This window comes from Helicoverpa zea, chromosome 12 (assembly GCF_022581195.2).
Source record: "Helicoverpa zea isolate HzStark_Cry1AcR chromosome 12, ilHelZeax1.1, whole genome shotgun sequence".
Lineage (NCBI taxonomy): Eukaryota > Metazoa > Arthropoda > Insecta > Lepidoptera > Noctuidae > Helicoverpa > Helicoverpa zea.
The window spans coordinates 9,738,290-9,754,094 of record NC_061463.1 but is presented as its reverse complement, the minus strand read 5'-3'; the positions used below and the strand labels follow the sequence as shown (position 1 = coordinate 9,754,094).

Sequence of the window (15,805 nt, the reverse complement as noted above, 5' to 3'; positions counted from 1 at the left end):
GTAAAGGTATTCCCAACTGTGAAATATGTTTAGGGTACGTATACTTAGGTATGTACCTTATATGTATATGGCATATATGCATTCTTTATGTTGTTCTGAGCACCCTTATCGGCAGTTTACAGCTTATTAATTTTACTTAAAAAAACCGGTAGGTAAATAGCGCGATATGATATTCCATTTAGACATAGTCAGGATCATTCAAATCATTATGATTTAGCGACTTATCTAGCAATGGGTGAAGCAGAAAGGAATTTTGGACTCCTTCAAAGTAACTACTGACTAGTTAGAACCTTTTTCATATTGTGTTTAGCCCTTTCCGCCTTTTCCCTTTTCTAGGCTTCGGTAATTCTAAAAATCTCGCAGCCCCGGCAGATTTTGATCCTTTGTGTCCCTGTCCACTCTAGTTATGTTAATTATTTATTTGTGGACCCTGGGCACGAACTGTTATTATATGCTTAAAAGATAATGAATGACAAAGCCAGATTTGCTGAGCAGCACTGATGTAACACTGCATCAATAAAATATTAGACGCAAAATATGTTTTATCGCTTTTAGTATATGAAAACGACATCTAGTGGTTAAATAGTGAACTATTTACAACATCAAATGCGTTACAGCTAGCGTCGAACCGGCGACATCTCTGCAAAGTTCACTTTGTAATGTACAGATGGCTCTGGTTGTGTATTTTCCGGCTTTTCAATGATCACCCAAAAAAAGATAGGTACCGACTACGCCAGTAAAAATTTTGTATACTTAGTACCTATTTTAAACTTACTACCGAAAACCTAACATTCATAACTTCTAGATTTTTCGCATTAGTAGGTAACCTAATTTGCCGAGAGATATCGGTCTCTATTTTGCGCTACTTTGAGTTGCTACGATTCTATCTGAGTTCATGGGATAGGTATTTGCTATAATTGGGAAACTATGGATACTTACACTGAGCGTTGGCCCAACACGCTCTTGGCCGGTTTTTATTAAAACATATATATGTAGATATAACCATGCCGGCGCACTCGGTCAAAAAAAAAATTAACATCTACGTACATGTAGGTAGATACACTTATCATCATTTATTTATTTTTTTATATAATTACCTATTGCTGTTACTTATTACAATGATACGATATAATATGAAGATCCATTATCAAAGATAATCTCACTCGTCACTCTAAAAGTCAGTTGTTTTTTTTATTGACGTTTGTTGCTGCAGAGCGTTTCATAGCACTTTAAAAAAAGAAGTTAAAGCTATCATTTAGTAGGTACAGCTAATTGAACATTATTTACTATTATGTTGTAAATACATTTTAAAATAATTATTTTAAATAGTAGGTAAACAACTTTTAACGAAACGGACTGTAACAAAAGCTAAGTTAGGTACTCATTTCATCATCATCATCTTCCGAGCCTTTTTCCCCAACTATGTTAGGGTCGGCTTCAAGTTTAACCGGATGCAGCTGAGTACCAGTGTTTTACAAGGAGCGACAGCCCTATCTGACCTCCTCAACCCAGTTACCAGGGCAATCCTTTGGTTGTAGACTGGTGTCAGACTAACTGGCTTCTGACTACCCGTAACGACTACCAAGGATGTTCAACGACAGCCGGGACCTACAATTCAACGTGCCATCCAAAACACAGCAATTAGTGTCCAAGATATGCTTAGAAAGTACATACAAACTTAGAAAAGTTGCATTGGTATTTGCCTGACCTGGAATCGAACACACGTCCTCATACTTGAGAGGTTATTTCTTTACCCACTAAGCCACCACGACTTTTAGTTAGGTATGTACTCATTAATTAGTTAGAATAATAATAGGGTGATAAGAGTATCGTGAGCTTATTAAGTTCATTAGTCTCTTGGTAAGGAAAAAATAGTATTTTTATGTAATTTTAATGTGATTAGAATTTTCAGATCTCTTCAAGTAGTCATTGTAGCTGGACGTGGCTAAACCTTCTGAAACTCTTACAACAAGTACTGAAGTTGTACGGGCTTCTGCATTTCTGATCAAAATGAAGAGAATGCCTTTCGTGGTGGCGCTGGTGTGCTTGTCTCTTGGAGTAGCACACTCCTGGGGTGAGTACGATTTGATTAGATACTAGCCGTTTTACCGCGGTTCACTCGCGTCCCGCTGAACTGCTGCCCCGTACCGGGATTCAATGCATGCCTATGTAACTCGGGGATAGGCTAGCTTTCTAATAGTGAAAGAATTTTAAAAATCGGTTCAGTAGTTTCGGACCCTTATCAAATCTTTCCTATACATAGTAGGTACAGCCTTTCCTTTTAAAATGCAAAAAAACTCCTACATTTAATAAAAGAATAATTGTACCTACGTGATTGGGATCCGCGGTACGCAGTTTGACAGCTCATCCCCTTTCAGTCATAGTTCAGTCACTATTTCATAGTGGAACCCTAGGATCTCGCTATCCGTCTAAGGGCGCCCACACAAAAAACCTTTTTTCCAAAAAAATATAATTTTAAATTTTAAAATAATAAATTAAATATAATTTTAGTGCATCGGCCTAGAAGTCGGTGTCTAATAGATGTCCCGAAATTAATTTTGCCGGCCATCTGCGCCGATGGAAACCCTGTAGTTTCCATCATCAGATCCTGACCTGACGACAATGTGACCACCTCGGCAGTATATCCTATGAAACAAAAAAGAATCATCAAAATCGATTAATTAATAGCGGAGTAATCGAGTAACAAACATACAAAGAAAAGAAAATTTTTGTGAAGTCAATTAAAAACTGCGAATTGCGATGCGATGCAATTTTGATCGGCAGCCCATTGGGTACGGTAACCATACTTTCAAGTGTAGTCAGATGTATTGGACGTGTTTTTAGGATTTATAAGATACATCGCAAAAGATGATTGCAGTACTGTTATTAATAAATAGATATAAAAGAAAAAGAAGATTCACACATGACCACAAAAACACACTTGAAGCTATGGTTACCATACTAATCGGTTTGCCGTCAAGTACACTAAATACATCGCAGTTATGTGTGGGAGCCCTAATGGCATCCACGGCCGATTTCGGCCACGGTGGCTGTTCTCATTTAAGGAGATCAGCCAGCTGCGCAGGACAAATTATAGTGCACAAGCATTTGCGCAGACACAAGTGCACTTCCTATTCCTTCACTCTCGTAACCCGATGGGACGGCAATCCGACACGATCGGAAAGAAATCAGGCGCAGGACCGACATTTACGTGCTCTCCGATGCACGGGTGAATCAATCACCAACTTTCAGACTACGGGCTGCTTAGTGAAAGTTTAAGAAAACCCACAAAGCGATTTCGGCTCGACCCGGGAATCGAACCCGAGACTTCGAGCACAGCAGCCGCGCTTGCGACCACTAGACCAACGAGGCAGTCAGTGGGAGACCTAACAGACCTAACAGTGCTTTGCACGGAGGAAAGAAAAATGAGCGGATTTGCATAAGGCTGGTAGACGCTCTTACCTCAGGTCAAACAACATAAAACAGGCCACAAATATCAGTTTTAAACCATGTTAAAACTAACCAGGCATTTGGCTTCCTTGATACATCTGTGACTGGTGATTTCTTTTTAATGAGCGGGTTAGCCATGGCCATTAGCCAGTATCCTTCCTCGTCCCTTATACACCAGCATTTTGGCGTCGCTAGTTTCATAGGCTTCAGTTTATGCAAAAAGAAGTCTCACTGAATCCCGAAAAATATTCTGGTTGAATCCAAAATGCGTAAAGCATGAAGTGTTTTTGCGTAGTTATCGCAATTTATGATAGTAAGAAATTCGAAGACAAACTTGTGGGTTAATTTACCAACTACCACCTAATTTTAGGTATATAAAAAACCAATACAATTTTCGAGTTGCTCACAGGTCTCAATTTCTCAAGGTTTCCGCCTACAAGTCCTAGACATGATGACAATGGGACCATTTGGGATTATACCCTTTCGGCGTAATTGGCTGGTAAACTACGCAGATATGCTCGAACAAACAAAAAAATACAAACTAGGTTTAAATACTGAAACCTTTTACAAACTTTTTGCACTCTATTAGGAGGTGAAGTCTCAAAAATGCTTTTACTACATTATGAAAAAAAAGTTATAAAAGGCAAATAAGGCAATATAAAAGGAAATATAAAAGGCAATATAAATTTTCAAGTATCTACCACGTTGAACCTAATTATTATTGCACAATGCCTACTAAAAATAACTGTTTTCCGCATCTTCATTACAAAATTAATTAGCTACAATAAGCAAAACAGGAAAAATGTAACGAAGAAAAACAATGTCGCACTGTAGGCAAAGCTTTAAGCAATTAATTGTAATTATTTATTTACGGGCAAATATGTTTAGTGTGTTAAAGTTTCAATTAGTACTACTTGTCGGCCTACTGGCCTATTAACCAATTTGAATTTGGAGTACTTAAAAAGAATAATATAAAAAAAATGGGTTGTCTGTGTTGTGTCATGTCATTGTGCTTTCATGAAAATGTATTTATAATTTTCTCCTAAATAAATATTATTGTGGATTCTATTGTGTGTTACTCTCTGGAGTGTGAAAGAAGCTCCCACCAATAGGTTATGGCCCAGACGACGTTTACATCGAAAATTGAGAATTTGAATGGTACAAATTATGAAACCTGGAAGGTTCAAGTGCAGGCGTTGCTCACGAGAAATCAGGTATGGAAATACGTAAATGGAACTATACCTAAGCCGGACTCAGCAGTGGAGTCGTGCGCATGGTCTGATAAAGACGATATGGCAAAGGCTGATTTGATAATGGCAATGTGTCCAAGTGAGCTTAAACACATAAGAGGGTGTGAAACGTCGCACGAGATATGGAGAAAATTGGAGAAAACGTATGCATCTAAAGGTCCCGTAAGAAAGGCAAGTCTGTTAAAGAAGTTAACGTTGAGCCGCATGAAGGAAGGAGATGACGTACAGAGTCACCTGAATAATTTCTTCGAAGCTGCGAATATGTTAAGTGATATGGGTGTAGAAATACACGAAGACTTGATGTCTATCTTATTATTATACTGTATAGCATGCCAGAGAGTTACGAAAATTTTAGATGTTCTATGGAGAGCAGAGACGAACTACCAAACATAGAGGTACTAAAGATTAAGATCTTGGAGAAGGCATATAGCTCGACTTGTACTGAAATGAAAAGTATTGAAGGAGCCATGTATGCGAAGAATAAAGGATTTAAAAAGAACTCGAACCGTAAAGAACAAAATACAAAGAGTAAATTTATATATAAATGTTATAAGTGTCATGAAGTTGGACATAAATATTCAGAATGTAAAATGAATCAAAAGAATGATGACGCGAGATGTGCAACAGAATACAATAAGGAGGACAGTATTTTTGATATTATTTTTAATTGTACAAACTTTTCTAATAATTTACAAATTAAAAAGAATGACTGGATCCTTGATAGTGGCTGTACATCGCATTTATGTAACGATTTATATAAATTCACAGATAATTTTTGTATTTTACAGGATAAACTGAACTTAGCATCAAATCTGTCGACGGATGTAAAGGGCAAAGGTGACGTAAGGTTGTCAGCATCAGGCAGGAGGCTTACTTTGAAGAATACCCTGTATGTACCAGATCTTCGTAGTAATTTATTATCTGTAGCGAGGATTGCAGACAATGGGTATGAAGTTCAATTTCATAAAGATAGGGCCTGTATTAATTCGTCAAACGGAAATACTGTAATGACAGCCGAACGTGTAGGAAATCTTTACGTTTTTAAGAGATTGGATGAACAAGCATATTTTATTGCTGATCCAATCGACATAGTAGAGTGGCATAGTCGCATAGGTCACTTAAATGGTAAAGATCTCTTAAAGTTGTTGAACCATTGCGGATATAATACTAAGGAGGCAGATTTACGTAAAATATCGAATTGTTATGTTTGTGCTAAGGGAAAAATGAGTTCGTTACCTTTTTCGAGATCGGGTGGTCCATGTAATGAATTATTACGTATTGTTCATTCCGATATAGTAGGTCCTTTAAAAACACAGTCAATTGGCGGAGCGAAATATTTTGTAACTTTTATTGACGACAGTACCCGTTGGTGTGAAGTATATTTACTTGGAAAGAAAAGTGCAGTGTTTAGCGCATTTAAGCTATACAAAAGTCATGCTGAAAGACTCACAGGAAAGAAAATTAAATTCCTTCAATCTGACAACGGCGGTGAATACTGCAGTCGTGAATTTGATGAATTTTTAAATCAAGAAGGCATTCAAAGAAGGCTGAGTATTTCGCGATCACCTCAAATGAACGGAGTCAGTGAACGAATGAACAGAACTTTACTTGAAATGGCTAGATGCATGTTATTATCTTCTGGTTTGTCCGTAGGATTTTGGGCGGATGCTGTTTTGACTGCGTGCTACATACGCAATCGTTGTCCAACGAGTAGTCTAAATGGTGGTATTCCATTTGAAAAATGGACTGGAACTAAAGTCGACTTATCCAACATAAGAAGTTTTGGAGCAAAAGCCTATATTTTAAACAAGACACTAACGAAAGACAAATTCGATGCTCGTGCTAAGGAGGGAGTTTTTGTCGGGTATCCGAGATGTACGAAAGGATACCGAATTTGGATACCAGGTGAACATAAAGTCGTTGAAGCTCGTGATGTTAAATTTGTTCCCAAAGAGGAACCAAAACAGTTTCATCAGAAGGTTGAACTGGAAGTTGAAGATACACATTCAAATGCGAAAAGTCCAGTTACTACTGAATTCTATACTTATTTACCTGCCACGCATGAGACATTGACAGGCGCTGGTGATCAATCCAATGAAAGAATTCATACGGATGTTGTACGTTGTGCCCCTGAGATTGATTGTCACGGCAATGGAGATGGTTGTCCTGGTGATGTACATTCAGAGGTCGAGCCAGCTAATGAGGGAAATAATACACAACAAGTTATCCTGAAAAGAGCCGCTGGAAGACCGAAACTTGTAAAGGGAGAACGTGGTCGCCCAAGAAAAGTATATAATATGGTAGAAGTTCAAGAACAAGAAACTGAACAGCATGAAGAAATGCACCCGGACTCAATGGAACCTGAAGAAGGTATACAGGGTGATATTAATCAAAATGTAGATGATGAAGAGTTTTTCTCAGCGATGGCTGAAATATCACTTGAACAGGCTTTATCAAGCGATGAGAGTGAAAAATGGCAAGAAGCAATTTTATCTGAGATCAAAAGTTTAGTGAAGAACGAAACCTGGGATATTGTTAAGAAACCAAAAGATCGAGAGATTGTGGGCTGTCGCTATATCTTGACAACTAAACTGAATGTCGATATGACAACAAAGAAGAAAGCTCGTCTAGTAGCAAGGGGTTATAGTCAACGTTATGGTGTAGATTATCACCAAACTTATGCCCCAGTAGCGAGACTTGAAACTATCAGACTTTTAATGGCACTAGCGGTAGAATTGAATTTAGAAGTCCATCAACTAGATATCAATACTGCTTATTTAAACGGCAAAATCGACGAAAAGGTATATATGCAGATACCAAAGATGTTAGAAGAAAACCTTCATACGCTGATCCAGAGAGAGGGAAAGGGCTCAGAAATTGGAAAGCGTGCTAATAAAATGTTAGTGGATCTTCAAGCTGGAGGAGATGCCTGTCTCTTAAAGCGTTCATTGTATGGTTTAAAGCAAGCGGGACGACAGTGGTATATTAGATTAGATGAAACACTTCGTCGAATGAATCTGAAACCAAGCGAAAATGAACCGTGTCTATATTATCAGCGGAGGAAGGATGGAACAGTTTTGATAGTTGTTATATATGTTGATGACATTTTAGTTGCTTGTGATGATCTTACTTTGATACAAGAATTTAAGAAGAAATTAGCTGATGATTTTGAGTTAAAGGATTTTGGACCAGCCAAATATTGTTTGGGTATAGAGATAGTGAAGGAAGACGGTGTAATAAGTCTATCACAGCGTAAATATATCCAAGACACATTAAAGAAGTTTGGAATGACGGACTGCAAAACCGTATCGACACCTTTTGAGGTGGGACTAAATTTTGCAGCTCCAAAGCGTCACGAAGAATACAAGGAAAAGGAACCGTGGCCATATCGCGAACTCATAGGAACATTGATGTATTTGAGTGTTGCCACAAGGCCTGACATTGCTAATACAGTTTCAAAGTTAGCTCAATTTGCAACTTGTCCAAATCATACTCATTGGATTTCCGCTAAACGAGTTCTTCGATATCTAAGGAAGACTATTGACTACCGATTAACATTTAGTAAAACAGGAAAGTCGTTAACGGGTTACTCAGACGCTGATTGGGGTAACTCATTAATTGATCGGAAATCATACTCTGGTTACGCTTTTATATTAGGAGGAGCTACAATTTCATGGCGATCGCAAAAGCAAAGATCAGTGGCTACATCCTCAACCGAGGCTGAGTATATAAGTCTTAGCGAAGCTATGAAAGAGGCTCTTTACCTCAGTAGTTTGTTGAAAGAAATAGGTCTGTTAAACTTATCAAAAACTACGATGTATGCTGACAACCAGGGGGCGATATATATTGCAAACGATACCGGCTACCATGCCCGTAGCAAACATATAGATATAAGGTATCATTTTATTAGGGATGTATTGAAGGGTGATGTTGTAGAGTTGAAGCATCTGCCGACAGATTTGATGTTAGCCGATGTATTTACTAAAGCTTTACCCGCGATTAAACACTATAAGTGTACTTCAGGCTTGGGGCTATACTTCGGCCGTTCAGAGAATGCGTTCCTGACACCTATCAGTTAGTCACGACTAGTGATGGGCACAACATAACACTGAGTTCGTTACCGTTCCTTCAAAATGAACCGCCGCATTATTTTAAGATTATTTTCGTTTTAAATTGGCGGAATCATTTGTTTTATATTTTAGTTATTTAAGTGGAAACCAAAAAAAGGTAATATTCATATAATAAAATTGTTTTATTTATTCTTTGTTACAAGTACATTGAATTGAATGTGCGAACAGAATATTAATCAGACTCCGATTTGCTTGAGGAGGTGGTGTCTTCATCATCATCTTCGCCTACATGTATAATTATATTATTATCAATAACAGAATCAATCCTGATATCTCGGTCTAACAAAAGCCGGGTAATCAAATAAAAACAGATCGAAAACACTTGAAAAACGTGGTCTATGCGCACGAAACGACAACGGACGACTGTTTTAGCGTCACAAAATGGCGGCCCATAACGCCATTTGGGGTTACCATTTTTAATCTAAGTATAAAAATGCGGTTTGGTCATAGTTTTATTTTTATATTTCATAAAAGTTATAATTAAGTCTTATAGTCCATTATTTTCCAATTCTTAAAAAGAAAATCAAAACGTATTATTTTATATTATAACTGTATAAGAACAGATTACGATACTTGCCTGTTATTTTTAGCACAGCACTACAAAATATAAACCGCTGACATAACCTTGTAATAGCGCAGTATAGATTTAGAAAAATATTGTTTACCAAGTTATTTGACACTCAGTTTGGCACAAAATTATAACATTCATTGATTATTGATATAATAATGTTGTTTTAATGCTCCTCAATTGTTAAAACGGTAAACAACCAGCAAAAATATTTTTATCGTAACTGCAACGCCATTGCAAAGTTACGTCGTCAGTTCAATCGCGACGTGTCAGGAACGCATTCTCTGAATGGCCGAACTATAGTATAGTACAATAATTATGACAAAAGGTTAAACACGCCAAACCCTATAAAAAGCAAAAAATAACTTTTAACACTACGTAAACTAAATTTTGTCGTGTCTGGGGACCGCTCTAATTCATTACTTTAGATACGTGTTTTTTTTTTAACGAATGTTGTAATTAGGTAGGTATCATTTGATTTATGTAAGTATTTATGAAGGTAAAAAGCGGTCCCCCGACACGTCAAAATTTAGTTTACGTAGTGTTAAAAGTTATTTTTTGCTTTTTATAGGGTTTGGCGTGTTTAACCTTTTGTCATAATTATTGCGTACTTTTTTTGGGTCGGGGGTTTTTTTAAATTTATAATTTAATTTTATTTCATGCTTTTTAAAGGAGCTCCTTAATTTTTCCTTCTTTCATTTAATTTATTTTATCTTAAGATGGGTCGCTATTTGCGATCTCGGCCAAAGGAACCTGCTTAACAATCCTCATGACAAATTGGCTCTAGGAGAATTGCACAGATTGAGAAACAATAAAGATTAACCTTTGGACATTCTAGATTTTCAGCAAAAATATAAATCGGTTTATCCGTTTCATTCCGGCATTTCAGGGTTTCATCCTCCACATCCCATTTCCAGCATCAGGTTCTCGTCAATCAGAAACATGAAGAGAACTCGTCAAGACAAATTCAACGAGCCCAAACTCGATGGGTTTACTAAAAGGCAGTTCAGGGTTACGTCTCCTACCTTCGTGCCCTAACAGCAGACCAGCTCAGTGGTTCCAAAAGACATTAGTGTTTCAAATTTCAGATCCCACATATACTTGCAAGTAAACTGAGCGTGTAACATTCCTATCACATCTAGCAAACGAGCTGATGACCTTGAAGACCTGAACCGATTTCCACCAAACATAGCTAAGAACACTCCCGACTGACATACCTTTTAAACAAAAAAAACCGCATTACAATCGGATCATCCGTTTGGGAGCTACGATGCCACATACACACACACACACACACACACACACACACACACACACACAGACACGTCAAACTTATAACACCCCGTCGTTTTTGCGTCGGGGGTTAAAAATTGAGGGGGCGTGTTAAAGTTTCAATTATTACTACTTGTCGGCCTACTGGCCTATTAACCAATTTGAATTTGGAGTACTTAAAAAGAATAATATAAAAAAAATGGGTTGTCTGTGTTGTGTCATGTCATTGTGCTTTCATGAAAATGTATTTATAATTTTCTCCTAAATAAATATTATTGTGGATTCTATTGTGTGTTACTCTCTGGAGTGTGAAAGAAGCTCCCACCAATATAGTGCACGGTAGGTATTGTCTTTATTTTAATGAACAGACTTTTGAATAATCGTGTAAAAGAACAAACACTCAAATAGTTTTACTATGTAATTGAGAATTTTGTTTATATTTCTAAATACCAACGATTTACATGTAACATCTTAAGCTTGTACCTACATTGTTAGCAAATAGAGATCTTGATTCTTGATCGAGTTTATAAGTAGAGGTATTAGATCGAGACGCATTTGGTTGGATCTACAAAATGACTTTCCGCTATCGATTTCACCCATCGCAAGCGATTAAACTACATTCCGCAACCGGATAAAATCATATATATGTTATTCCAATTTTCTTAAGAGGACGAATTGGAAATTTTGGCGCCAAGAATCTCAATTTTTCTCAGTAAATACAAAACGGATCAAAATACAACTTGTTACTGAAAGTTTATGATATAAACCTTATTTTGTTAGACTTCAAAACATGATTAGGTAACTTATAACAGAGAAAAATATATCAAACATATCTCTTTAAAAAAAAAGAGATTCTCATATTATGGGCAAACGGGACCGATTTAAGCCTCTTAACTTTTTTAGTAGTTGAGTATATACATACTCTTTAAAATTGTGGAAGGAATTTTTATCAAATTTTCATTTCTAAATAATAAAATTACAAAACCATTTTGTCGCTTACGACTTATAGTTCGCGCTCAGACGCTCCGTTCCCTCTTGGCCCCTTAGATGCGCGTGCCGGTTATGGAATTATTGTTTACCAATTCGTCGCCTTAAAAAAACTGGTCAGTCGTTTAAAACTGAAGTCATAAACCTACTCAAACATTCGCAATCTTGCGCCTCTTTTTCAGATATCGCAACAACTTCGGGAAAACGAATAGATTTTTTTAAAAACGATACGATAACACACAGCATGACTAGCCACCAGTTTAAGAACCTCACGGCGTTAGCTTACGACGCACTCCACGACACGCTCCTGATCGTCGACCAACAGACAGACAACTCTTCCCTATACAGATTTAACTTCACATCCAACGACTTTCAGGCCATACTAACGACGAAAGAGATAATTAGTTTCGCTATCGATCCAGTAAAAGAATTATTATTTTGGATTGAGGATAAAAGTATACACTCGATGACCCTCAAGCCTTCACATGAAAACAACTTAAACGAAAGGATTGTACTCCGGTTGGATGAAGAGAATCCGAGGGCTATCGCTGTCGATAGCTGTTCAGGGTAAGTAAATCCATCATCCATATTCCGAGCCTTTTACCAGCTACGATTCCAGTCTAAACAGATGCAGCTGAGTACCAGTGATGTCAGACTTACCACTGATGTCAGACTTACTGGCTTCTGACCACTAGTAACGACACCCAAGGATATTTAATGCCAACCGGGACCTACAGTTTAATGCGCCATCTAAACACAGACATTATAGTTCGGCCATTCAGAGAATGCGTTCCTGACACGTCGCGATTGAACTGACGACGTAACTTTGCAATGGCGTTGCAGTTACGATAAAAATATTTTTGCTGGTTGTTTACCGTTTTAACAATTGAGGAGCATTAAAACAACATTATTATATCAATAATCAATGAATGTAGTTACGTCGTCAGTTCAATCGCGACGTGTCAGGAACGCATTCTCTGAATGGCCGAACTATAGTGTCCAAGATATACATAAAAAGTACATACAAATTTAGAAAAGTTGCAATGGTACTTGCCTGACCTGGAATTGAACCCATGCCCTCTTACTTGAGAGGTTGGTTCTTTACCCACAAGGCCAACACTACTTTTGATTTTTTTGGTAAATAGATCATCGCAGTAAATAACTACCAATCTCTTTCCACTATGAACTGAATCTATTATATAAATTAATTAAATGTTGTTTTAAACTTGCAGGTTTGTTTACTGGACTAGTACAAGCTCTATGAAGCCCGCAATAGAAAAAGTAAGATTTGATGGCTCCGACAGAGCAGTATTGATAGACCAGGACATCCAAGAACCTCATCGCCTTGTCATCGATCCTCAAATAAACAAAATGTTCTGGATTGATATCAGACACGACGACACGTGCACGTACAGAGTAAAGTATTCAGATTTAGAAGGAAACAATAAAGATGAATTATTGCACGGAACCAATCTACCTAGAGCATTAACTGTGTCAAAAGATTTTGTATATTTAATCGAAAATCAACAGAAAGCCGTTTGGAAAGATTCAAAACTTCATATTTTAGGAACATTAAAGCAGATCGGTAGTTCGTACTCTGAAATTCCGTCTAGTATTGTTGCGAAATATACACTTGAAGAACAAACTAAGGGAATTCAGGAATGTAAAGCTTTAACTGGTTTGCTACAAGATAATTCAGAGAACGAAACCTCTCGTCGTATTATTTCGGAGGTCGAGAGCCTCATTTGTGTTCATGGTGAGAAGGCTAATGCCACATCTTGCACATGCGCACCTGGCTACATCGGCGAGAGATGCGATGTGTCAGTCTGTCAGAACTATTGCAACTACGGCACCTGCAGTGTCAGTGATGAGGGGGTACCCTCTTGCGGGTAAAGTATATTTTGAAGCTCCTGGTTGTCCCACTCGTGGTTTTCGATGATCCTTCTCTCTCTTTAACACGGTTTTTGTTTCAGATGTGAGTCTGGTTATTCTGGAGCGAGGTGCGACATCAACATGTGCTTCAATTACTGTCTGAACAACGGTGTTTGTTACTTTACTGAAGAGAATGAACCACTCTGCCAATGCAGTGGAAATTACCGTGGTTCCAGATGTGAAGCTATCGTAAACGACACAGTTAGCCCTGCGTTCAGTTCAGGGGATAAAAACTATACTTTGGTCGATTTGTTGTTTAATCGGCGAAAAGTGAATGGCAAATTGATTGTAAATTTTGAAATAGAATCTGAATAAGATTTCGATCAGTATGCAAGTGCCTTATTTTGTGTAATCTTTGTCTTACTCAATAAAAACAGCTTGTAATAATTGCACAAAACTGTATTTATTGATCGATATGGTCTCATCCTACTAGCGCTTCCTAAGTAGCGGATTGTCCGGTCTATTTGAAAGCGAACTTACTCCTAGCGACTTATGCCCGTTTTCACCAACAACCTCTTACCGTTTCCCTATCTAAATGCTACTTTTAATAAGGACTCCTCCCAATTTGACACCTACCTAAATTCATTTTCACCACACTTGTACATGGATCCCTTAAGTAAGTGACAGATTACTAGTTCTACAAACGATAATGCAAAGTCGATATTTTATCGATAAAATGATTTTTCTGTACTTCTTAAGAAATAAACGTCTATCGAGTATATATTACTAAAGCCTGTAAGTTTTTGTTCTTGTGATGTTATTTTAATTTAACTTAAACTACATTACGCTATGTTTTATGCAATAAAACAGTAAAGAGGTTTTCTACAGGTCAATTTTTACCTATGTCATTCGCGCGTTTGTCAAATTGACTGATGTGTATATGTGTACATTGAGTTGAGGTTAATTTTGGGTTTGGTTTATTATTGTTGAATAGATAAGTTTATTTTGGCAGAGAAGAGAAAACGAGGATAAACCTTTCTTACAGAAGAAAAAGACAAGCTAGTGAAATTGCTGACGTCTCATAGAGACACAATATTAAACAAAAAACGGATGGGACCACGAACGAAGCCAAAAACAAAGCTTGGATCCAGTCACAAATAGTTTTAATCCGATAGGAACCGTTTACAGGTAAATGTGAATAATATCTGTGTATAATAATATAGTGTATTAAGATATTGCCGTTCAACTGTGTTCCTTGTTTTAATGTGGTTTCATCGTATTTTTGTTCTCCATGAGTTGATGGATTTAAGTATGGGGTTAAAATTATAGATTTATTATATTTATTTAGTTTCAGGTGGTGAGAGAAATTGAAAAGACGTGTAAAAACATGCTGCGCCCAGCCCACCCCAAATTGAATTGGTGCAGGAGGATGATGATAATGTTTGGTACATCATATGAGGACTAATATTAAAATATTTGTTTACTATCTTTGTTTTAATTTACATAATTTATTATGTTCAATGTTAGCCTACTTCTTACCTCCAGAGGGTATCCCCTATCACCTAGGAGATAGGCTCCTCCATATTCACCATTTTTGAATCATTGGTATCTACTGCAGTTTTGGTATTTAAGGCCTATTCAAACCTGAGCGATATTCGCTGCCGCTGTGGGTAGAGGTAGATACCGCGCGGGTTTCGCTCAGGTATTTAGTATCAAGTATAGTTACCGGCACGGATATTGAGCTCTCGGCGGAAGTGTGGGGATCGCTTTGCGCACTGTACACATAAGGCAATAAACCAATAAATGGCTTCTGCGCAGGTGAAGGTCAGGGCTCAATATCCGTGCCGATAACTATACCGCGGCTAGAGCGACGTAAGCGATATTCACTGCCGCTGTGGGTAGAAGTACATACCGCGCGGCAGCAGCGGCATACATCCCGAACATCAACAGTAATATTATCGCATACCCACTGGGTTTTCTCTGTCGCAGGTGGTAGCGAATACCGCTTAGGTCTGAACAGTCATATTACCGCATACCCACAGGGTTTTCTCTGCCGTAGACGGTAGCGAATACCGCTTAGGTCTGAATAGGCCTATAGTTGTCCCGGCCACCGCGAAACTACATCAGTGATTATCAGATTTGCATCTGTTATGGTCTGTGTATTTATGGACATGCAGGACTATTTTTGAATAATTCAGTGACATCACGACCTAGCAAGTGCATTCATAGCAAGTGATAATCTATAATCTTATAAAAAAGTCATGATCATCGTACTT

General features: G+C 37.7%; 1 protein-coding gene across 1 annotated transcript; it reads left to right on the top strand.

Annotated features, from left to right (window-relative positions):
• Positions 1–1,907: 1,907 nt before the first annotated feature.
• On the top strand, positions 1,908–13,974 carry LOC124635074 (protein cueball-like). Its single transcript, XM_047170863.1, has 4 exons — positions 1,908–2,074; positions 11,840–12,224; positions 12,890–13,546; positions 13,631–13,974. Exons 1-4 carry the CDS (start codon positions 2,011–2,013, stop codon positions 13,902–13,904), a joined length of 1,380 nt encoding a protein of 459 aa, XP_047026819.1. The 5' UTR covers positions 1,908–2,010; the 3' UTR covers positions 13,905–13,974.
• Positions 13,975–15,805: the final 1,831 nt, after the last annotated feature.